Source organism: Terrapene carolina, unplaced genomic scaffold (assembly GCF_002925995.2).
Source record: "Terrapene carolina triunguis isolate 2854851 unplaced genomic scaffold, T_m_triunguis-2.0 Scaffold66, whole genome shotgun sequence".
Classification (NCBI taxonomy): Eukaryota; Metazoa; Chordata; order Testudines; family Emydidae; genus Terrapene; species Terrapene triunguis.
The window spans coordinates 69,419,038-69,444,018 of record NW_020664417.1 but is presented as its reverse complement, the minus strand read 5'-3'; the positions used below and the strand labels follow the sequence as shown (position 1 = coordinate 69,444,018).

Genomic DNA, 24,981 nt, shown 5'->3' with positions numbered 1-24,981 from the left:
CACAAAGGGGACTTAAATGAACTCCTAAGTGCCCCTCCTGCCCACTGGAATTCATAGCCCACAGTTTGGCACCCAGCCTTCCCATACAGTGCATGGGGAGAGTTAAACACTTAAGAAAGGGATTCTCAGAAGCCAGCAAACTGAGCAGGCAGCTGCCTGTGCCAGCCACAAGTGAAATGCAAAGGAAAGGGACAAGGCTGAAGGCTCAGATCCTCAAAGAGGCTGAGGTGCCTGACTGAAAGGCTGGAGAGCACTACTTCAGATTTTCAGCCATGAACCCTCTCCTGGAGTTAGGTGCCTAAGCCAGGTCAGCCTCTTCCTCGCAAAAAATGAGAGGGAGAGACACCCCCCCCCCCCCACTAAAGCCAATAGCCCAGTGGTCAGGGTATTCACTTGGAATGTGGGAGACCCATATTCAAATCCCTGCTCTACCTGATTTGGAGCAGGGATGTGGACACAGGTTTCCCACAGCTCTAATGAGTGCCTGACCACCAGTCTATTGGCTGTAATGGAGTGGGTCTCTCTCAATCTCTTCTGTTAGAACTGTTCCACTGTATATAAATAATTTAAATATTGAAATCAAATGCTTTGTGACATTGTGTCGAGTTTGCAAAAATTTTCTTTAGGAGAAAAATTATGGGAAAAAAGTTCCTACAATGTTGAAATGCCCTGTTTTGACATTTTTGGAATGAAATGTTTTGATATTTCATTTTGAAATGACTTTTTGCATTTTTTATTACATTATAATAAAGTCAAAATCAAAATGAAATGTTTTGATCTGAAACAATTTGTCAGACTTTTCTTTTGTGGAAAATTATGAAATTTTCTGGTTTCATTCTGATTTGAAATGAAGCCAAATATTGAAATCTTATAAACTTTTGTGAAATGGAATTTCCACCTCCATTGAGCGCTCATAAAAATCTGTTAATGATTGTGAGTCACTCAGAACCTACTGTAACCATAAAAATATCTGGCTGGATGGACAGATAGATAATTTAAAAAAAATAGGCCCCAGCATTTCATTGGGGCAGAAGATTCATAAACTGTCCTTCTGACATGTAGAAAAACCCTATCCAGACATTAGACATACAGTGGGGAGAAGTGGAGTAAAAGAAGAGATGAAAACTTAAGCAGAGTAATTTTTTAAAAACATAAACAAATGTGATATTAATGATACCAGTAATTCCTGTTGCCATCTGCATGACCCTTTTCAGATTGCAATTTATTGTTGGCATCTCAGCAGTGGGTCTTGAGAAGGGATTTGTAAGAAGACAGGGTTGTGGCTTTATAGATAAGTTATGAGAGGGAGTTTCATGCATAAGAATCAGCATCGAATATGTGAAGGTGCTTGTAGAAGAAGCAGACTTCTGGGTGATAGAGGTTGGCCAAGTGGAGAAGGCAGATAAGATAGAAAGGATCATAAGGGATCTTAAAGTGTGGATAAGAAGGTATATCTGGTATGGTCGTGAAAGGGGAGCCGCTTGAGGTAATTAAAGAAGGGGAAGAGGGTGACATGATTGGAATGACTGCTCAGGAAGATAACCTTATCAGCAGCTTTTTGATGGACCTGAGGTGGGTGTCAGGAAGGTCAAAGAAGAAGGTTGCCTAATTAAGATGGGAAATAAGGGCCTGCACAAGAGTTTTAGTGGTGTTGGTAGAGAGAGATGTCTGTTTTTGGGAAAGTTTTGGAGGCGTAAGTATCAAGATATTGACACTACCTGGATGGGTGTGGCTAAAGGAAGGGCAGATGGACATTATAGTAGCTTAGCTAGGGTGGACAGACTGTGAGATCAGATCAAAATAGTTTCCTTGATTATCTTTTTTTCGGTACTAGAAGAATTATTGATACTGAACTTCGCTGATATGAAAGTTCACATTTAGAAAGTGATCAGCTCTGTAATATGCAACATTATATACCAAAATATATCAAACAATAGTAGGCTCATGATTCATTATAGATAATAAATTTCTTTTCATGTATCATATTTAACAGAGAACTTACTGACCTGTTCTCGTATTAATAGAGATTGTAATCTTCTTGTCTATATTGTTCAGCAGTAACATTTGCAGTGTGAAGAATCTTAAATTGAATACCGTTATGAATACGTTAAACAGATTAAGGAGTTCAGAAACAACTTAAGTTTGATTCACAGAAGATCTTTATTAGTTATGTATGTACACATGAACTACCTTGCAGATGTGTACCTTATTTGCAGCAAATTTCTATCTTCAAATGAAACCTAGGGAGTTGATTAAAACTGCAAATATTATAATTTACAAAACCTATCCAGCAAATTTAAAATGACCTACTTCTGCCTAAAAGCTTAGACTAATTGTTACTTGCTCTCAATTGTTTTCCATTTCAATTGCTATATTATTTGTACTTGTATATGAACAGTGCTTCACTTTGACACTATGCTGTTCCCTAGCTATCAAACATAATTTAATGTAGAAATGCTCAAATGTAGACAAGGCTATTGGTGTCAATGTCAATCAGGTTTCTATACTCTAAAATTTGCTCAAACATGTTCATAACTTTTTTTTTCTGAAAAGGGGGTATAAATTAAAATCCAACCAAAATTAGCACTTGGACTTCTTTTGGTTTTAGTTAATATAAATTACCTAGCAAGCAAAACTGTGAACATTTTCTTATGACCATTTTGAGAGAGTGTTATGATTAGGGAGATATCAGCAATTAAAGCTAAAACATTTGCACTTGTGTGAAACTAGCCAGATGAACAGTAATAAACATATACGAAAGTTATGGCACTTACCTAAGAAGAAAAGACTTTAAATGGAAGACTGAAAATATTTAGACAGTGTGTAGAACTATTAAATGGTCAACACATTATTACTTTATATAGTCAAATCAGTTGAATATACAGCTGAAAAAGGTTGTGAGTGAGGAGAGTATGATATCCACTCCTGAAACACAGAAGCAGGTTGATCCCAGGACTAAAAAAATGTGAGCTATTAGGACGACGTGTGTACCTACTCCAAACCATAGTATTCTGAACAATCCTAAGGCTTCGCTAAGGGACAGAAATGAAAACTTAAGAAAACGAAAGACCTCTCCGCCCCCATATCACTCAAGAACTAATAAATGAATGGAACAACCTAGTAAACAATATTATTCAGAATGGAAACTTTAATGTTGTTTGGAATTTGTTCTTCCAGTAATTAGTAATTGTCACTATTGTAGTAATTGTCCAATTGTGCTTTGAGATTCAAATTTAATACTAATTCAAAGTAAGATTAGGATTAAGGAATGTTTTGTACTTCATTTTCCTTATTTTATTGGTCCATATGTTTCCTATTAAAGTAACGTTTAAGTTTTCCATACATTTAAGATTACAAGTGTTCTAAATGTATATAGCTATTCCAATTAAGTAATACATATAATTAAATATACATCCAAATAGCCACAGAGTGAAATCATTCCATTATGTATAAAAGAGGATACATACCGCAAAAAATTGACTGTTACAGGGAGTGGGGGATTGATTGGTACAAGACTTAATAGGTAATTGGAACTAGTTTCCTTTTGCATTTCCCTTGGTATTTAAGGTAGAAACCAACTGCAGGGTACAGATGCCCCCCCCCCCCCCCCCGGTGCACAAACCCCACTTACGCAAAAACGCCCCTTTTACAAAAATTCTTTAATATACAAAAAATTGGGGGTTTTTTTTTTTTTTTTTTGCGTAATTGTCGGGTATACGTTTCTGACTTACGCAAAATTCAAGTTACGCAAGGTGTTCTGGAACGGAATGCTTGCATAAGTCGGGGAGCGTCTGTATGTCTTTAGGGCTGGTTTCTCCTTTCCACTGAACTAATACATTTACATTAGGAAAACTGCACAAGAGTGTTTGCTGCCAACTGAGAAACTCAGATGCAGTGGTGATTGGGTAGATCCTACTAGGGCGGGAGCTAACATATTGTTAGTTTGTAAACAGATTGTTGATTTGTAAACAGAGGCAGATTAAGATTTACTGGGGCTCTGGGTACAAAGAACATTTGGGCCCTCCACGGTCCCGCCCCCTATCCTGGCTGGAAGCCGGGCTGTGGTAAGAGCTGCCCAGGAAACCCTGGCCACTGGGGGAGTCCTGGGTGGCGTGCCATGAGGGTAGGGACATGCTAGGGGCTGCTCTTGGACACCACAGCCACCTGCCCACAGCAAGTGGAGGGTCTAGGGCTCTTCACGGTTACCCAGGCTCCCTGGGTGGCTCTTACCACAGCCTAGGGCAGTGGTCCCCAAACTGTGGGGCACGTCCTCCTAGGGGGCACGGAGCAATGTTCAGGGGCGCTGTGGGGCCCAGCTCTGCCCTGCCCGTAGCCCCAACTGTGGCTTTGCTCCCGGCCGCAGCTGCAGCCATGGCCCCGCTCCCGGCCCCTGACTGCTGCTCCAGCCCCCAAATCTGGCCCCACTCCTGGTCCTGGCTCCCGGGGGAGGGGTGTGGACCGGGTTAGAGGGGGCACAACCAAAAAAGTTTGGGGACCCCGGCCTAGTGTGATAATATGTCCCATTTTGGCCTCAGATGTTCTGACTTTTTTTGGCAAAACTGGGCCTTTGTCCTGTTTATTGTTGCCAGCTGGCAAGCGCAAACGGGACAAATGCTCAATTTTGCCAAAAAGGGTCTGGGGGGTGAGTGGTGGGGTTTGTTGGGTGGTGAGCAGTGGGGCTTGGGCCAGCCCTGTGCAGGGGGGGAAACGAGAGAGGATCGGGTCAGCTCTGCACTGTATGGGGGGAGGGGGTCCCTCTTGGACCAGCTCCGTATGGGGCAGGGCCAGCGGCTTGGCCAGCTCTGTGTGAGGGCAGGGGGAATAGGCTTACCCTACCTCAAGCTTTGTCTTCCAGCTGGGCCAGGGGTTGAGGCCTTGGGGTAGAGGAGGAGCAGGGCTGAGGGGAAGGGAGGAGGGAGAGGAGGAGCAGGGGTCGGGGCCAGAGTTTCGGTGCTCCGGCAGGGCACCCAAATTGGTTTTAGCCCTAGGGCCCATGCCCCAGGGCTAAAACCAATCAGCCCATGCAGTAATCTACCAGTGTTTGTAAACTTCATTTAGGTAGAAGCCAGCTCTAGCTTTTGGGGGCTTAGGTTGGGACTGAAGTTAGACTGGCTCATGTAGAGGCCTGTTTCGTCTTTAAGATTGAAGTTTTGTCTACACAGACATTGTAATGGTGTAACTTAAATTGGTTTAATTAAACCAATGCAACTTTTGTTTTGGACTCTTTTATATCAGTTTAAAACTGCTTATATCGGTTTAGCCGGCACCAAATTTATAGGTTCCAGTTATATCAATATGTCAGGTTTAAACTGATATAAAGTTTCAAGTTTCATGCTTCAAGAAAGATGTGGAGAAATTGGAGAGGGTCCAGAGAAGAGCAACAAGAATGATTAAAGGTCTTGAGAACATGACCTATGAAGGAAGGCTGAAAGAATTGGGTTTGTTTAGTTTGGAAAACAAGGGGACATGATAGCAGTTTTCAGGTATCTAAAAGGGTGTCATAAGGAGGAGGGAGAAAACTTGTTCACCTTAGCCTTTAAGGATAGAACAAGAAACAATGGGCTTAAACTGCAGCAAGGGAGGTTTAGGTTGGACATTAGGAAAAAGTTCGTAACTGTCAGGGTGGTTAAACACTGGAATAAATTGCCTAGGGAGGTTGTGGAATCTCCATCTCTGGAGATATTTAAGAGTAGGTTAGATAAATGTCTATCAGGTTTAGACAGTATTTGATCCTGCCATGAGGGCAGGGGACTGGACTCGATGACCTCTCGAGGTCCCTTCCAGTCCTAGAATCTATGAATCTATGAAAAAGAGAGTCCTCACAAAAAGTTGCATTGGTTTAATTATGTTTATATAAAATTACACCATTAGTTGTACAATTTTGTGTGTAGACCAGGCTTAAGTTTAGCCTGGAAGTTTGGTAGTGGTCTGCTCCAGCCCCTAAAGGATTTGTTTAGTCTGGACAAATCTTATTCAAACGCTGGATTTTTTTCTTTTAAGGGAGCTATATTATGGAGTTGCTGTGGGGATTTTTATAATAAGTTATTTCAGTTCTTCTGGAGCCTAAAAAAAAAAATTTATTTTCCCCCCTGTGTTCTTGCATCTTTTTATGCTCCTTTCTCTTTTACAATATCCAAGTCTACAACTCACAGTTCCCATGTATTACATCTTTGTATGACAGACTTTCCCATTATTATCTTCCAAATGCAATGTTATGGCTGAGATTCCACATACCCTGAACTCAGAAAATTTAAGTTCATGGTTTCCACAGCAGTTGAAACTCATTCCTCTTGTGCATTCCTCTTCTTCTACCTGTGTAGTCATAAGAATGTTTCTAATGTCATAATTAAAAATAGAAAGCTTACTCTCCTGTCTGCTTTTATTTTTTTTTATTTATTAGGGTAGTCTACACAAACCAGAAATTAAACTTGAATCACTAAAGGAAGATATTAAGGATTTTCTGAAGACCTCAGGTTTGTAATAGTTCATTCAATTCAGTTGATGAATCTGTAGAAGTATAAACACTTTTTTTGTGAATAAATATAGATGTAATATTCTGTAATTCCTGATTATGGAATGTACATGCTCTATTTTAAAAAAATTCAGACCAGCAGAGCTTGAAAGCGTTGTAGACTAAGGCTCGTACTGTCTTCTTTTAAAAACAAAAATTAAATGTCCTATTTTTGTTTCTCATGTTAAGACAGCATGATTAATTACTCCAGTGAAGAAATGGCCGAAATTAAAGCTGTGCATTCAGATGCAACCTCAAATCACTACTTTCCAAGCATAAAGTCTCTAAAAAAAAAAAATTGGTGTGGTTTTATTAACGTCTTTGGTATGTGCAGGGGGGAAGAAGAAAAGGATCATTACGTCATACATTGAAGAACCTTATAAACTTGTGTCTGTAACTTCTGTTACACTACCCTACCCTCAGTATTTGTCTAAGTTTGTCATGCCATGTCTTTGCTTGCCATGTCAGGTCATTTAGGTTCTGATACTGCAAAGGGATCATCAGCAGGAGCAGAATCTTATGTCCGAGTGGAGTCCCACTGAAGTCGTTAAGACATCCAGCATGTATAATGGTCCACCCAAGACATTGGGATTCTAGTCTCTGATTCAGCAAGGAACTTAAGCATATGGTGAATTTTACGCATGTGAGTAATCCCACTGAAGTTAGGCACATGCTTAAGTACCTTGCTGAAGTACATTGTAAACTCTGCAAGGCAGGCACTGTGTCTGTTTTGTGTTATGTAAGACACCGTTGTAGGGATTCAATAGATAATAGTCGTAAATAAAAATTTTGGTGGGAACTTATTAAATGTAGTTATTAAACTTATTCATTTACTAAAGCTGGATGGGAAGCCCATTTTGTGGAATTTAATTTTTGAATGTTTTGTAGTTTAAGTTCTGTAAAACTACCAAATCATGGAATGATTTATTGAGATTTTGTAAAATCTAAATACATTTTAAAGAAACTCTTTAACAATATTTTTTTTAAAATACATTCACTAATGGGAGAAAGTAATATCTGAACTTTATTAAGACTGTTTAAGGGTAATTGCATAAAATATAAAATAGTTCAAATAAGAAAAGGTAATATGAGAAGTCATTTTAAGATACACTGTTAATATGCACAATGCCTGTGAATTTCTCTAAGAAACAACTTGACATTCTACAATATTTTCCAGAAGTCTGTCTGCAAAAGGAAAAAACCCTTGCATACTCAATAATCTTTAAATACATACCTTATAGAGAAGGGAACTTACCATTTTTCAAGTCTAGGGATAAAATTTTCAAAAGTGCCTAAGTGACTTAGGCACCTAACTCACCTTTGAAAATGGGGTGACATTTAGGCACTTATAGGCACTTATCCTGCTGTCTGTGGAAAGAGAGAACAACTTTTCTCCATCTTTTTTATGGCGTCTTTTTTAAACATACCCAGTTTCTTCCGCCTTTGCTCATGTGGCTTGCATTCCATCCCTTTGATCATCTTTGCTCGCTTCTGGATCCTTTCTAGTTTCTCTACATCCTCTCTATACATTGGTGACCTAAATTGGACACAGTACTCTGGCTGAAGCCTAACCAGCGCTGAGTAGAGTGCTACTATCACCTCCCATGACTTGCATGCTATGCCTCTGTTAATGCAACCCAAAATTGCATTTGGTTTTTTTGCAAGAGCATTGCATTGCTGACTCATGCTGAAGTTGTGATCCACCATAACTCCCAGATCCTTCTCAGCAGTGTTGCTGCCAAGCCAGTTATCCTGAACTCTGTATTTGTGCATTTGGTTTTTCGTCCCTATGTGAAATTCAACAAAGACAAATGTAATTTTGTTGTCTATAGCTCAGTTCTCCAGTTTATCAAGATCTCTTTGAAGTTTGGCTCTATCCTCCAAGTATGCAACCCCTCCCCCACCCCCCGAGTGGGGTCACCGTGTTTCAGGTGGATTCCCCACTGTGTCAGTGGGTATACTTGCCACTGACAGGATTCTGAGCTGGGACCTGGTAAAGCAGGGAGGGCCCAGGTCCCCCTACCTGGCCGCTCCCCTCCTTCTCTCCCCCCCCCCCCCCGGTGACGGCCTGTTTCCCTACTGAAGAGGGCCATTATACTGACTCTGGCCATTGGGCCACAAAGCCCCCAGAGAGTGTAGCTATACAGACTCTGGTCACTAGGCCACACAGCGCTGCTGAACAGGGCAGCCTACCGACTCCGATTGCTAGGCCACACAGCCCTACGGAAGTGGGCAGTTATCCTGACTCTGGCCATTGGGACACGCAGCCCTGAGAGGGGACAACCTTACTGACTCTTGCCACTAGGCCACACGGTCTTGCTGAGACAGGAGACCACACTGACTCTGACCACTAGGCCATACACCCCGGCCAAACTGGGTAATCATACTGGCTTGAGCCATTGGGTCCCGCAGCCTTGTGGGAAGGGGCTGTCGTCCTGACCCTGGCCATCAGGCCATACAACCCTGAGAGAGTGGCCATATTGACTTTTACCACTACCCCAAGACAAGGTCACGCTACCCCAAGATAAGGGGTGATAGTAAAGATGCGGCCGCGGGGAAGTAATTACCCTCACCCTGCCCCAAAAGGGGATGGGGCGTACTTGCCGCGTGACACAGTGGCTCTGAGATTTCTTCAGCTAATTATTTCAGCATCCTGGGGTGAATAGCATCAGGCCACTGACTTGAATTAATTCAGAAGATCTCTGACATGTTCTTTACTTATCTCGATCTGCATCCCTTCCCCTTTATTGTCTATGATAACTTTGCTTGTTGTCCAGTCACTTGTTATTTTTTGTATGAAGACTGAAGCAAAGTACGCAGTGAGCAGCTCTGCCTTTCTGTCGTCTTCCGAAACCAGCTCACCTTCTCCATTGAGCAGTGGGCTCACACCAATCTGATCTTTGTTTTGTCTGACATATTTGAAGACCCCCTTCTTGTTGTCTCTAACATTTTTTTGCCAGCTCTCACTCAGTCTTGCCTTAGCTTTCCTGATTTTGTCCCACTATTCCCATGTATATTTCCTTGGTGACATGTCCCTCCCTCCATTTCCTGTATGTATCCTTTTAGCTTTTTAGATAACTAAAAAGCTCCTTGTGCAGCCACACTGGCCTCCTATGGCTCTTCTTTTCTTTCCTCTGCATTGGAATAGCTTGATATTGAGCCTCTAGTATTACATGTTTTAGGAACTGCCAGCCCCCTTCAACTCCTTTTCTTCCTAATTGGTCTTTCCATGGGACCTTGCCTGCTATTTCTCTGAGCTGATTGAAATCTGCCTTTTTGAAGTCCAGTGTTCTTGTTTTGCTGTTCTCATGTCCTCCTTTCCTTAGGATCTTGAATTCTATCAGATCATGATCACTTCCTCCCAAGTTCCCAACCACCTTTGTGTTTGCAACTAATTCATCCGTGTTGGTCAACACCAGATCCAAAATGGATGACCACCTAGTTGTTACGTCGACTTTCTGAATTTGAAAATTGTCCCCTACACATGCTAAGAGCTTGAGTTCATTTGCCCTGAAGAATACAATAATCAACATATTAAACAAGTATTATATTGTATCTAAGGTTGCATTTAAAATATATATGATATTATATGAGAATAAGTGTGATTCTAGAACTGAAGACTATATTGTAAAGCTTTGAACTAGGGGGCAGAGATAAGGGAGCACATGCAACTTTTAACTTTGGCCTTCTGTGTTTTAACCTTCTGTTAGTGTAGTTATTTCTTGCCTCCTGTGCCTTTAGGGAGAGCCTGAAAGAGAGAGAACTTAGGTAGATGTGAAATTGAATTGAAGACCACAAACTTTAGTCTATCTGAAAGATTCCCTTGGGTCGTACTTCAGATATTTAAAGGTTTACTTGTTTATGAAATGATTGTCAATTTCTTTTTTTTTTATTTAAACAGGATGGGAAAAGAGGCTTCAGAATGCTGTTTATAGTGAACTCAATGTGTGAGTTTTTATTCAGTATTTTTATTATATATGCTTATGTACATTTATATCTGTCTGTATGATAGGTCTGCATTATTTGCAAGACCGTTATGTATATGTCACACTAGGGAGGTATAATTATGTTCCTATATTTTTAGTGCATCACAGATTTCTTTTTCTACCCCCAAAATGGATGACTTTCAATGAGATTTAGGCTGCTAAGTGCTTAAGCTACTTTTTAAAATGGGATGTAGGCTCCTAAATCACTTAGGCTCTTAAAAACTTCACCAAGATCATCTTCTGCAAGATCTATACTGATGCCATTGAACACGCAGGTGAGCAAACAAGGAAGTAAATAAAATTTTTGGATTTTTTTTCTAGTGGTTTTTTTTTTTTTTTTTTTGTCTTTTGCTTTCCAGTTTTGCTTTTATGAAAAGATGTTGAGTTTATTTCCATAAGAGTACTAGAAATTTTGAAAAAAAGAATGGTCTTTTACTTATGGCACTGACTCAGGAGACCTTGGTTCAATTCCCGGCTCTACCCTTGGGCAAGTCATTTGATCTTTCTGTGCCTCAGCTCCCCATCTGTAAAATGGGGTAATATTACTTCCTTTCTTAGACCATTTGTCTGCCTTTAGAGTGTATGTTTTTTGGAGCAAGGACCGTCTCTTAAGTGCATTTACGTTACCTAGAACACTGGCACCCTATGATGTTTGGGGCACCTCAAGACACTGCTGTAATACAAATTGTGATTACATTAACTTAGGGACAAAGCAGCAGAAAAAGGACATACTTGTTTTGATTTTCTTTTTCCCCCTGCATCTTTTAGAGCCCCGATAAAAGCTCTAGTATTAAGATATAGATATTTCTCCAAGTGTACAAGGTCAGTCTCTAATTTGATGGTTGTTGCTTATATCACACTTGAAAACATCTGAACCTCTGTTCAGCCAACTCGTTCTTGTTTCAGTGTGAGGATTCCTGGAGGTACCTAGGACTGTGAGGTGCCTCACTACTCCCTGGCCCTTAGCATGAAGAAGCTTTGACTAGGCCTGCCGTTGGTCAGATCCCAACTCCACTAGCCGTGGGTAACAAACATTCCCCTCTAGGCCTCGCAGGCTGCACTGTCACTTTGCAGGTCAGCGATTGGCACACTCAAACCCTCAAGCCCTCCGAATGTCTCCCTGGAGCCATTCAGATTCTGGTTCACTGAACACACTCAATATTCACAGATTCACTGTTTCCAAAGAAACAGTACACCCCAGCTTACCAGTTCTATCTCAGATCACTGCTTCACTTCACACACCGCCCTTAGATAAGTTTATAGTGAAATCAAATATAAGTTAGTTTAATAAAGTGTAGAGATTCAAGTGGTAGTAGTCGCAAGAAGAAGTATAGGAAACAAATGGGTACATATAAAATAAAATCATAATCTGCATTCTAGAGCCTAGACTTAATTAACAATGTACTCGCATGTTTTGTAGAGTATTGCTCACCCCAGATCCTTACAGCACTTTATAGCCAAGTTAGCTGTGACCCTTCTTTCATGAGACACAAGCATGCTGTCAATTTGCCTCCCTTGTGAGGGATTCTGTTTGTCGCTTTGCACTTCAAGATATAGCAGAACAATCCTTTATCTTTCTTCATAGACAAGATACCCACTCTGCTGTTTGTTTATTCCTGTAGATTTCCTCTCTTGTAGGTTTTATAATCTCGTCTTTTACCTGTGGCTTAGTAAACCAATAGGCATACATTAGGAGGCATACAATACACAAATGCTCAGACAAGAGATAGATGTCTGTTACCTTCTGCTTGAAAGGAAAACTTCCGAGGTATGTCACCTCCTGGTTATACGTCTTATCTCCAAGATCTTAAGAGTGTAATTTTAGATACATAATTCTTTAAATATTATCTTTACATACATTTTGCAATGATTATGACAGCCAATGGGCTAATGGCTCTCAGTAGAGACCTCACATGCTAACCTTTGGTGAACAATCATGCATGTATCCAATCCAGAGGATCTCTGTAAAACACTGTGCATCTCATGTCCCCTCTGCCCGTTTGAACTAAGGGATCCCAGGGTTACATTCAGTCACTGATTTTTTTCTACCATGTAAAGCACAGACATTTTTTTTCTTACCTACAAAAGGTATTTCTCTAAAACCCCTACACTTCATCTTTTTTATTTCTTTACTAATATTTTTGCAGGACTTTGCTTGTCTGTCTTACTTCTGAAGTGCATCTCTTGGTGTTCATATTTTGCATTTTGTCTAGACAGTTCTTCATTCCACTAGCTACTTCTCTTCCTGCGGCTTTCATGTTTTTATTCAGGGGTCGGCAATGTTGGCACGCGGCTCGCCAGGGTAAGCACCCTGGCGGGCCGGGCCAGTTTTATTTACCTGCTGACGCGGCAGGTTCGGCCGATCGCGGCCCCCACTGGCCGCGGTTCACCGTCCCGGGCCAATAGGGGCGGCGAGAAGCCGCGGCCAGCACATCGCTCGCCTGCGCCGCTTCTCACCGCCCCCATTGGCCCAGGACGGCGAACCGCGGCCAGTGCGGGCCGCGATCGGCCGAACTTGCCGCGTCAGCAGGTAAATAAAACTGGCCCGGCCCACCAGGGTGCTTACCCTAGCGAGCCGCGTGCCAACATTGCCGACCCCTGTTTTTATTGCTATGCAATTTGTGGCTAGAGATTCAAGCTTGCTGAGATTGGCACTCCAAAATTCTGCAGTTACTTTGGACATGTTCAGTTGTGAAAACTAATCAAGTTACAGACTGAACTTGTTTTTTTGAGAAATACCGTTTCCTGGAAAGAAAAAATAATTTTGTTTAGACATTATCTTATTCTGTAATACTGCTTTAAATTTTTATGAAAAATTATTTGATTTCTTTCATGAATATTTGTGATGTCATTAACTGTTGTTTTTACAAAACGTTCTATTTATGTTAAAAAATCTTGTCTACAGCCTTGAATATTTATTTTACGTCCTTGAAGTACTCTACAAGAGTAAGATAAGAGACTGCTTTTTATAAGAAATCCCATCTTTCAAGTTTAGATTACCATCCACAAAATTATTGTTCATTGTCTTATCCAAAGACAGAAATTATGTTTGGGTTTATGAATGTGCACATTTCAACCATGCCAGAGATTTACAGTACCCTTTGCTATTTCTTTTCTAATTAAGAGTGTGAATACCTATAATGCAAAGATGGGAACTGGGATTTCACTTATTGATACTGATCTTTTTTTTTTTTTTTTTTAAGGTTGGGGTTTGACCTTGGGCTTAGAATTATTATTGCATATATTGTACTGCTTCTAAAAATAATTATGGAGTTGAGAAAATTTGTTCAAAGAGCAAAAGACATCAATGTATTTAATAATAATCTAACATTCAAAACATAATTTTGTTTTCTTAAGGTTTCCTTCACCCTGTCATCCTGCAGCACCCCCTGAGCACATGAAGGAACCCTTAGTTTACATGAGGAAAGCACAGGTTGGTTGTCATCAATCTATCTGTCTGTTTTCAACTAGAGCATTTTAGTTTATGCCGTATATGTCTACCATACAATTTTTAAAAATCTTTGTACATTTAAAATGGTAACTTTTAATTATAAGTGTTTAGGTATAAAAATGAATGTATGTCATATTTCATAATGGCAGCATCCATAGATAAAGTAGAATAAGGTTGAAGTAGGGTACAGTGGTCAATCAATGAGTGTTATAAAGATATGTGGAAAATAGAATGGTTCACAGAATTGAATATGATTTAGAAAAAAAGCTTAGGAGGTATTTGTCATTTCATTTATGGCTAATCAAGTGGGATTTTGAAGAGTCAGGTAGTGGAATGGGTGCAAAAGAATAAAGAGGCTGTCCCAGGTAATGGCATTTCCAGACAAGAAAGATTTATTATCCAGCATGGAAAAAACTGACAGGATGGTGAAAGGAGCAGGCAGAAGTCTAGAGCTGAAGGAACTAAGTGAACATGCAGGAGAATAAGAGGAATATAGGTAGATAGATCAAAAGAGGAACTTGAACACAGAGAAAATATTTTACTTTCCTTGTTTGATTTATTCATGATGTTTTACAAGTAAATTCCACATCAAATTGGCATCCTTTCATCTGCGAGAGATGTGGGAATTGCAGCCTCTGATGTAGATTGTTTGCAATGTCTCATGTGACTTGAATAGTCCAATCCAAGATTTGCATGATCTTTGGCTGTTATTGCAATGTTTGTATTTTGGTTGGGAACTGCTTGCTTCCTACGGGCTCTTTTCTTTTCAAACTGTAGGAGCTAGCTTCTGTCATGAACTTTGATACCCTGATGGAGACGATGGCGCCACTTGTTATGATCACTTGTCAGGATTTCCCATTGGTCAGGATCAGTTCCAAATTCCTTCATATCTTGCTTGCATGTGTCTTTATAGCGAAGCTTGGGACGTCCTGTTGTTCTTGTTCCCTCTGATAGCTCCCTGTATAGCATGTCCTTGGGTATGCATCTGTCTTCCAACCTATTCAGATGGCCCAGCCAGCACAGTGATCTTTGCTTGAGTAGGGCTGTCACACTTAATAATTTTGCCCTTTGAAGAACCTCTGCATTGGTGACTTTATCCTGCCATTTGATGTTGAGTATGCGGCGTAAACAATGTAGGTGGAAGGAAACTGTTTAACCATTTCTCCTTATGAGCATAAGTTGTTCATGTTTCCCCAACATACATCAGAGTGCTGAGGACCCAAGCTTGGTACACTAGCATTTTGGTCTTGATGGTAAGCTTTGAGTTGTACCATGCTCTTTTAGTTAGTTTGCTAAAGGTGGAGGCAGCCTTTCCAGTGCGAATGTTTAGCTCTTCATCTAGTGAGAGGTTGGTGGTCACTGTAGAACCTAAATAGCTGAACTTCTGGACTACATCTAGCTGGTTTGCATTTAAGGTAATTGAAGGATCTTGTGGAACCCCCTGTCCTAATACAACCATTTTCTTGATGCTGATGGTGGGTGCAAATGCCTGACAGGCATTTGAAAGGTGGTCCATGAGTTCTTGTTGTAGATCTTCATTGTGGGCTATGAGGGCAGCATCATCAGCGAATAGAAGGTCCCTGATTAGCACCTTTTTGACTTTGGTCTTTGACTTAAATCAGGACAGGTTGAAGAGTTTCCTATCTGATCTTGTGTGGAGATACACTCCATCTTTCATGTCCTTAAACGCACAGTTCAAAAGTACCGAGAAGAAGTTTCCAAAGACTGTAGGGGCAAGAACAGATCCTTGTTTCACTCCACTTTTCATCTCAATGCTGTCCGAAGTGGACCCGTCAAACTGGACGGTTGCTCTCATGTTGTTGTGGAATGAATGTATAAGACTTGACAGGGTTGGTGGGCATTCTGTCTTTTCTAGTATTGCAAATAAGCCTGCTCTAATGACTGTGTCGAATGCTTTGGTTAGGTCCACAAAGGCAATGTACAATGATTGGTTTTGCTCTCTGCACTTTTCTTGGAGTTGATGCAGAGAAAATATCATGTCTATTGTTGATCTTCCAGCCCTGAATCTGCACTGTGATTCAGGGTAGACACAATTCGCCGGCTGTTGTAGGTGCACTAAGATGACTTTTTTGCGAAAGCTTTTCCCACTACACTTAGTAGCGAGATGCCCCTGTAGTTGTTGCAGTTGCCCTTTTGGCCTTTATTTTTATACAAAGTGATGATGTTTGTGTCACACACCTCTTGTGGTACCTAACCCTCTTTCCAGCATTTAAGTAACAGCTGATGAAGATATGGTAATCAGCTTTCCCGCACTTGAGGATTTCCTCTGGGATGCCATCTTTTCCAGAAGCTTTGCCACTCGATAGCAAATCAATGGCCTTGGTTAGCTCTTCTATAGTGGGCTCCACATCTAGCTCTGGCATGCCCTCTCGAGTTGGTATTTGGTCCAATGATTTGCTGGTGATGTTTCTTTCTTGTGCGTATAGCTCTGAATAGTGTTGAACCCAATGAGACAACTGCTTGCTTTTATCTGTAATGATAAATTACACAAATTCCCCATTAAAGACTGTGCAAAGACAACCACCCTCCTTAGCTCTGAAGGTCTGTGATTTGGAAGGATGCCACAGTGTGTTTAACTCACCCCATCTTAAAATGTATTGTAGTATTGTTCAAAAGTCATTCAGTAAATTGTTCTACCTATTCTATCAAATTGTTGTTCATTCTAGTGTATATTAATTTGATGTCTTGTATTTTACATTGTTTGTTAGGTCTTTGGGACAGAGACTGTGTATTGGGCATACTGCCAGCACTTAATAAATAATTAATACGCTGTCACATTCATTTACTTATATTGAAAATAATAGTTTTTTCTGGTATGGACTAAATACTGTAAGGTAGACAAATGTGTATATAATGTGTATGCCAGTGAGTTCACTGATGTAGTTACTGTTATGAAAGCATATATAACAAATATTAGTATTTTACATGTCTTAGTTCAGCTTATGAAATGGCAGCTTCTCTTCTAGAATGAGTATGCATGGGAAAAGTCCTGTTGATTTTTTTCATGTGGACACCTGTGCCTGGAACACCTTTCCTGAATTAATCCCCTTCAAATCCTTCCTTAAAATACACTTCTTCAACAAGCCAGTCACAGGGTGACGCTGGCCCTTTAAGAGGGAGGAGGGCCAGTACATCCATGACGGTTCGCCGTCCCAGGCCAATGGGGGATGCGGGAAGCGGTGCGGGCGAGGGATGTGCTGGCCGTGGCTTCCCGCCACCCCCATTGGCCTGTGACGGCGAACCGCAGACAGTGGGAGCTGCGATCGGCCAAACCTGCCGACGCGGCAGGTAAACAAACTGGCCCGGCCCGCCAGGGTGCTTACCCTGGAGAGCCGTGTGACAGAGGTTGCCGACCCCTGTAGTAGGACTTGGTCTCAGTCTGCCATTAATAGTTCCCGGGACCCCTGATACTGCAGGTAAGAGCAGCTTGCTAGTTCCTACATCAGCTTGCCTCCTGCATTCTAAGGTCATTTTGGTGTGGTGTTTTTTGTTTTTGTTACCATCCTTTCTTGGCTGGAATTATTTCTGAATTTGGTTTCAATATGGCTGGCCTTCCTCTAAAGGAAGAATATGGTTTAAGTAAAGGTTGTTCTGTGGGCCGCTTGCCCCTTCCCATTTATATCTGTAGTGGTCCACCTTTGTTGTACTTCTCCCAGGAAAGAAGATCCTAACTGGGATGTATGTAATTACCTCCACTCCATATATCCTGCCTCTCCACAGAAATCTGAGGACCTTGTTTAAGTGAAAACAAATCTTCTTCTCTCAAAATGAACAAACTCACCCTTTTCCCTCTTTCCTCATTTCCAAGATTTACATCCTGAAGGCAGTCAATATTTAAACAGCGTTGATTGGAAAAATGTATTGGATTTTTATTTAATACTTTTAATCTTTACTATTTATATTCAGGTAATGCTCATTGGCCCTGGTCACGAAAGGGTTCCCAGTGTGCTAAGCGCTGTACAGATGAATAGAAAGAAATGCTCCCTGGCCTAAAGAGCTTTGGTGAAATCTGGCCCCATTGAAGTCAGTGGCTTTTCACCCTTAAAATACAAGCAAAAGAGTGTTAGTCCCCCTCTTATCTTGGTTTTCCACCAGGAAACGTATATTTAAAAAAATAAACAAAAAACCCCCCTCCAAAGCGTATAAAGTAAAAATCTAAAAGATATTCCTTCACAACCACAGGTGCTGACTTTCATTTTTCCAGGTGGGTGCTCCACCCCGGCTCCGCCTTGCCCCGAGGCCCCACCCCTACTCTGCCCCTTCCCCAAGGCCTCACTCCACCTCTTCCCATCCCTGCTCTGCCTCCTCCCCCAGCATCTTTCGCCTGCTGCCAAACAGCTGATTGGCTAGTGGGTGCTGAGCACCCACTATTTTTTTTCCATGGGTGCTTCAGCCCGGAGCACCCACGGAGTTGGTGCCTGTGTTTACTACTGAGAGTAGCTCTTCACTCACTGTCTAAAGAAAGCTAAAATGCTAGCCCTAGATATTAAAGATTCTGATGCTGCATCTGCAGATCTGCATAAAAGTCAATCTGCCTTTCCTTCTTCAGAATCTCTTTGGAAAACAGAATCTGAAAGAAAAAGAAAAACATCATCTCTCAAAGTTGCTTAGGATCCGTAAAGGGAAATCTAATAACTTTTCCTTTGTTCCTAAAGTTAACTTTTTTTCTTTCTGCCAGTCTAAAGAGTTACTATTTCTTGCTTTTAGAACTGGTGTTAGGAATATTAAAAACTTCTTCACAGCATGTTTTGATTCTGCAACGAACAGCCCTGAATACTGATTCCTCCTGCTGAATAATCTTATTCTGGCCCGCTCTGAAGGGATTGCATTTTTTGGTAGTCTTTTAAGGAGGCACTTTAAGATTGATGAGTGCTACCTAATCTCTTTCCTAATCAGGCTTCCATCTCCTGTAAAGAACGCTGAAACCAATCTTGGGATTTTTAACTCTTGCTTCTCTAGAAAGCCCTTTACTAATGACTTATTCAGGAAGTTCTTCTCCAGCCAAAGGATAAATCATTTCTTCAGATCTTTGGCCACCTGTACAAATGATATAACTAGAAATAATTCAGGAAGGCTACTTTATAAGAACTCCTCCTCCTGTCTTTGATGATTTTTGTTTCTCAGCTTTTGGGAAATGATCAGAAATGGTCAAAGCTTAAGGAAGTTCCTACAAATCAAAATCCTTTGTCCATTAACCACTCATTAAAGAGCCCATAGAAAACTGTTCCAGAATCTTTACAATTTTTAAGTAAATTGAAGTTGTACATCTACTCTTTGAACTGTCAGCTAAGATACTCTTTGAACTGTCAGCTAAGATTCAGGATGGAAAATTAATTTTAAACAATTCTCAATATTACTTTCTCTCATCAATAGACTGAAAGAAATATAGGAGTTGCCATACAGGCTCAGACCAGTGTTCCATCTAGTCAAATATTCAATCTCCTACCATGGCTAGTACCGGATGCTTCCTACTAATGGGCAATTATGAAAATAACATGTAGAGGGAGTTTTGAGTTGCAGCAGAGCCATTGAGAGTTGTCTGCATCCTGAGGAAGACAGCACTACATTGGTTTACATTCAATTCACATTTTAAAGATTATCTTTGCAGTCATAATTACTAGAATTTTTTAAATTTAAAGCTAAATTTCTGCAAAGATTGATGGAACTCATCTGAGATTCTTGCTGCCCTTCAGCAAAATGATTTTTGAAGCCCTATCTGCTGCTTTGAAAGAGTTTTTTAGTGGGGTAAAGTATTTTGCATTCTATTTATAATTACTGTGAATGGCTCCAGAATTTGCCGCTTTGACAGTACGAGAGTCTTGCCCAGCACTTGCCCTAACTGGTGGATGTCTTTGAGTAAGTCTTCAATATACATCTAACTCAGGCTTTTACTTGGGTGTTGCCCCTAACCTGGCTCCAATCCACACACAAAACGCATCAATCCAAGTTTGGTGATGCTTTAAATGTGGGCTAGCTGGTTCAGCTAGGGGTATAGGCTAGAGCAGTGGTTCTCAAGCAGGGGTACACAGATGTCTTCCAGGGGTACATCAACTCATCTAGATATTTGCCTAGTCTTACAATAGGCTACATAAAAAGAACTAGTGAAGTCAGCAAAATTAAAATTTCATATAGACAATGACTTGTTTATACTGCTCTGTATACTATACACTGAAATGTAAGTACAATATTTATATTCCAATGGCTTTATTTTATAATTATATGGTAAAAATGAGAAAGTAAGCAATTTTTCAGTAATAGTGCTATGACACTTTTGTATTTTTATGTCTGATTTTGTAAGCAAGTAGTTTTTAAGTGAGGTGAAACTTGGGGGTATGCAAGACAAATCAGACTCGTGAAAGGGGTACAGTAGTCTGGAAAAGACTGAGAGCCACTGGGCTAGAGCTCACATGCTGCTTTCACTCAGGCCACAGTGAGGTTGTAGGCTAAACCACTTGAGTTCTGGTAGTCCTCCAGTGCCTTCCCACAATTTCCTGGTGCCCAGAAGGACAGACTAGTTCTCCCACAATTAACTGAGAAAGAACCATACAGCAGCTCAGCTTATGGTAGCACTAAGAACCGTGGGATATGCCCCAGAAGTCTTAGGAACACCATCTAATCTGGGTGTGTTTGGCATCAGTGAGAACACAGTTACTTGAGTATGGCCTTTCAGTGTGGCTTCTTGCACCTGAGCTAGGCTAACTCAGATTCTGAACATCTGAGTTAACTCTGCAGTGAAAATATACACTTTGTTATGACAAAATGTTCACAAAAGAGGGATTTTTATCCTCCTGATCTTTTTTCTGTCGGAGAGATTTACTTTTAATGTTCCTGTCTTTTGTTCTAAGTGTGTAGTTGGAGACAAGAAAATGTCAAGAACTCAGTCAAAGCAGCTTTAAGCAGAGCTGTGATATACCCAGCGGTGTCTATAAACAGCAAACATGATTGCTGTTCTCTTCTGCCTGGGGGAAGATCCTGACTTCATTAGCTAAGAAATCTATTTGAGGATAATTCATTGAGCCAAGAAGAGCACTTTTTTGCTGCTCTTGCTATTCTTAATACTTTGTTTCAGACCTATAGAAAGCATGTGTGATAGGTCTCTAATGAGTACAAGAAGGCTTCCAAGGATTGAAATTTTCATTTATTCGGGGTGACTATTCTCTGAAACTATTTCAAAGTTCTCAGTTTCAGCTTGATTGACTCCTTTAAATTACTTCTTTGAATATGCTGAAGAATTGAAATGGCAGAGCTGAAGTGTAGAACTGAGACACTGATGAGAGCTGTGGTGCATCACTATATTTCTACTCTGGTGCCAATACACCGGTCAGGCACAGTGGAGCCTCTTGGAAACAGTAATGTGTACAGAAAAGGTGATCAGTTTTCTTTCTAGTTTGCATCTGAAGAAGTGGGGTTTTTTACCCACAAAAGCTTATGACCAAATAAATCTGTTATTCTTTAAGGTGTCACCGGGCTCCTTGTTGTCTTTCTAGTCTGTCTTCCTCCCCCTCTCTTTGGAATGTTCTTGAGCCTTTTACAAACAACAAACCTGACTTTAGAGTATCTGATGAGCCAAACTACCTGTGGGTATAGGAGATAACCTGCATGGCATGTGGGTTTTGCGGAATCTGTTCCAAAAGACAGGGTGGGTGGTTCTGATGATCTCAGTGCAGTGTGTTTTGAGCCAGGAAAGCTTACTTAGGACTCTAAGCATTCTGGATACAGTGGCTGCATTGTGATAGGTAGCTGTTCTTCATTTCAGCTTTGTTGATGCAGTAGCATCAATGGTTTTGAAACCTTCTGCAGAAGTAGAAATGATGTTGATACTGATTTATATGTCAGAACAACCAGATCCTTCTTCTGCTGGCCTGAGAAAGAAACTAGTGGTGAGAGAACAGGAGCTAAGAGAAGCCACCTCTTCTTTTCTCCCCCAGTGCCCATGAATTTCTGCCATAGTTAAGGCTCAGTCTGATAAGCTATATGCCTTAGCACCCAACTCCCATCATTCCAACTGTAGAAAGTCCCACCGGTTAGTGAATGTAGTGCATCCCCCTCTGTGCCTGATGAACAGACAATGTGGGTCTGTATAGCCCCCCAGCTACACAGTCTAACTCTTTAGCTCAAGCTGTAGACTCATGCTTTTTAGCTCTGGAGGTCCTTGTTCAATCCATGGTGTTGGCCAAAATGGCGAAAGTTACAATAGCACTTAGCAGATTCAAATTCCTGGAGGAGAGAAACTTGAACAGTAAAGGACTGAAGACTTCTAGGCAATGTGTAAGGACAGCCTTTGCTGCATGTGAGAGTATCTGTATCCTTAAGGAACATCTAGGCTTGCATAGATGTGAATTTCAGGTTTTCAGTAAGAAATACAACAAAGCTCAAGACCTTGCATCTAGTAACAAAGAATGTATGTCACCATGCATTCCATCTTGTAAGTGTATCATGGAATGAATGCATGGATGCTGAAATGGACATAGGAGTTGTGGTAGATATATACTTGAGCATGAATTCCCAGTGCAGTTCTGCAGCTAAGAGGGAGGTGGTATTACCTCTGCATTTGGCTTTAATGACCTCATTACTGGAATACATTTTCCAAGAGAATGTTAAAAGGTGACTCGATCAAGGTCTATAAGTACCTACCCAGGGAAAAGATTTCTGATAGTAGAAATCTCTTTAAGCTAGCAGAAAAAGTCATAATGACTTCCAGTGATTAGAAGCTGAGTCTAAACAAATTTAGACTAGAAATAAAATGAGAATTGTTAGTAGTGTTGGTAATTAATTATTGGGAACAACAACAAAAGATATGGGCTTGATGCACTAGTTCAGGGATCGGCAACATCCCTTGTCCCGCGCCGCTTCCTGCAGCTCCCATTGGCCTAAGCGGCCAGTGGGAGCTGCGATCGGCCGAACCTGCGGACACAGCAGGTAAACAAACTGGCCTGGCCCGCCAGGGGGCTTACCCTTGCGGACCGCGTGCCAAACATTGCCGATCCCTGCACTAGTTACTGGATGAGGTTCTAAGTCCTGTGTTATTCCTGAGGTCAGACTAGATTATCATAATGGCCCCTTCTGTCCTTAAAGCCTACAAATTGAGTCTATTTTGGGATGGAGGTATTTTACTGCTTAAAAACATTTTTTTCCAGTGTTTAATTTGGAGGGGTTTATTGGTGTTCATTTACATAGCTGGTTAATTTCTTGAATACATATACTGTTAACACTAGACTATGGATTTTAAAAAAACAAAAACAAAATAAAACTTTGATTTTATGTATGTATGTTTTATCCATTTTCCCCCCCCCCATCCTTCATGTGTTGCTTGTCATCTTAAATTGAAAGATCTTTGAAGCAGGGCATTTGTTTTGTTTTCATGTGTGTGGACAAAAGCTAGAATGTTGTGGGTGCTGCAAGATACAAATAATAATAATAATGAAATATATTATTCAAAATGGAAATCAGGGACCTGAACCAGAGCCCAGTGAAATTAATGGGAGTCTTTCCATTTACCTGAGTAGGGTTTGAATCCGCTTCCAGGAGAATACCAAGATTGTTAAAATCCCTAATTTGGGTATATCCTCAGTGAAATTCCTCATATGCAATATCGCTATAACATTATCAAGATAAAACTATTTAAACAACATTTGAAATACAGTAGGGGGCAAAGAAGAAAGAAAATAACTAATTTGCCAGTAAACTAATACAAATCAAATATAAATAAATTCAGTGTTGTCACAGTATTACTGAACCTTATTGTCTAGATCCTCAGCTGATGTAAATGAGCACTGATCTATTGATTTCAGTGGAACTAAGCCAGTTTACACCAACTGAGGATCTGGTCTAGTATGGAAAATTTGAAAATATGCTACATTTATGACAGGAATCTGATTCTGCCAAAAGCTTCTTTTTTGTTCTCTCCGTTATTAAGGTATTGCCTGCTTTTATTTTTAATCTCTCATTTAAGAACTGTTATCTATGTATAGGAAAGACTGGATTTTTTTGGTAAATGTTGATAAACTGATTTCACTGTTCACACACAAACGGATGAAAAAATATTTCCATCGATAACACTGCTCTACAGCCAAAATGCTTCTGAAATAAATGTAGTCAAACTTTACTAATTCTGGGTCACTGAGAACGAAAATGATGCTTAAAATTGTTGATTGGCTCTAGTTTTCAAGATATGCTATTGGGTCAGTATATACGACCCTTGACTTGGGAATGGCGGAGGATAAGTGAGTTATAAAGGGAGGGGATCTCAATTTAAACCAGAAATGACTAAAATACATCTTTGACTGGATCTAGGAATAAATCTATGACTGGGTTTGGACAGTACTTGCTTTTTAGGCAAAACAATGAATGATGCAATCTGAAGCTGTTATTGCGTCACACATGATATGAATTGCATCATGTTATTCCTAGAAGTCATGGATGATGCAATCATAACGAAGCTTACATCACTCTGCTGAACAAATTGCCCTATATCAGCTCTAGAAATCATACAGTGTCGTGCTCTCTTATTTGTCAGTGTTTGATTTTGCAAAGGGATACATTTCTGTTTAGCCAAAGTGAGCAGAGATGCCTCGTACTTGTGTGAACAGTGCAGATAACTTCTGCTATGTTTGTGGTGAAGTGACTTTTGCATCACAAAAGCGCAGTATAACCACTATGGTTAAGAAAGCCTATCACCTTTATTTTGGCTGCAAAATTGGAGATCAGGACAAGAGGTGGGCCCCACACATATGCTGCAACACTTGTGCAACAAATCTTCGCCAGTGGTTGAACAGGAAAAGGAAATCTATGCCTTTTGCAGTGCCAACGATTTGGAGAGAGCCAACAGATCATACCAGCAATTGTTACTTCTGCATGGTGCCTCCAGTTGGGAAACGTGTGTCAAAGAAGAAAAGGTGGACTGTGCATTATCCAAACATTCCATCAGCTATACGCCCAGTACCCCACGGAGAAGGACTGCCGGTTCCTGATGCACCAGAATCATTCTCACTTGAGTCAGACGAGGAAGAGGA

At 40.7% G+C, this 24,981-nt stretch overlaps 1 protein-coding gene across 1 annotated transcript in view; it reads left to right on the top strand.

Moving 5' to 3' along the window:
- The window catches only part of TBC1D19 (TBC1 domain family member 19), a 96,161-nt gene that overhangs the window by 3,867 nt on the left and 67,313 nt on the right, over positions 1-24,981 (top strand). The window contains exons 2-4 of the mRNA XM_026648126.1: positions 6,401-6,473; positions 10,413-10,458; positions 13,855-13,930. Of these exons, the coding sequence (XP_026503911.1) occupies positions 6,401-6,473; positions 10,413-10,458; positions 13,855-13,930 (195 nt within the window). The remainder of the gene's footprint in view (positions 1-6,400; positions 6,474-10,412; positions 10,459-13,854; positions 13,931-24,981) is intronic.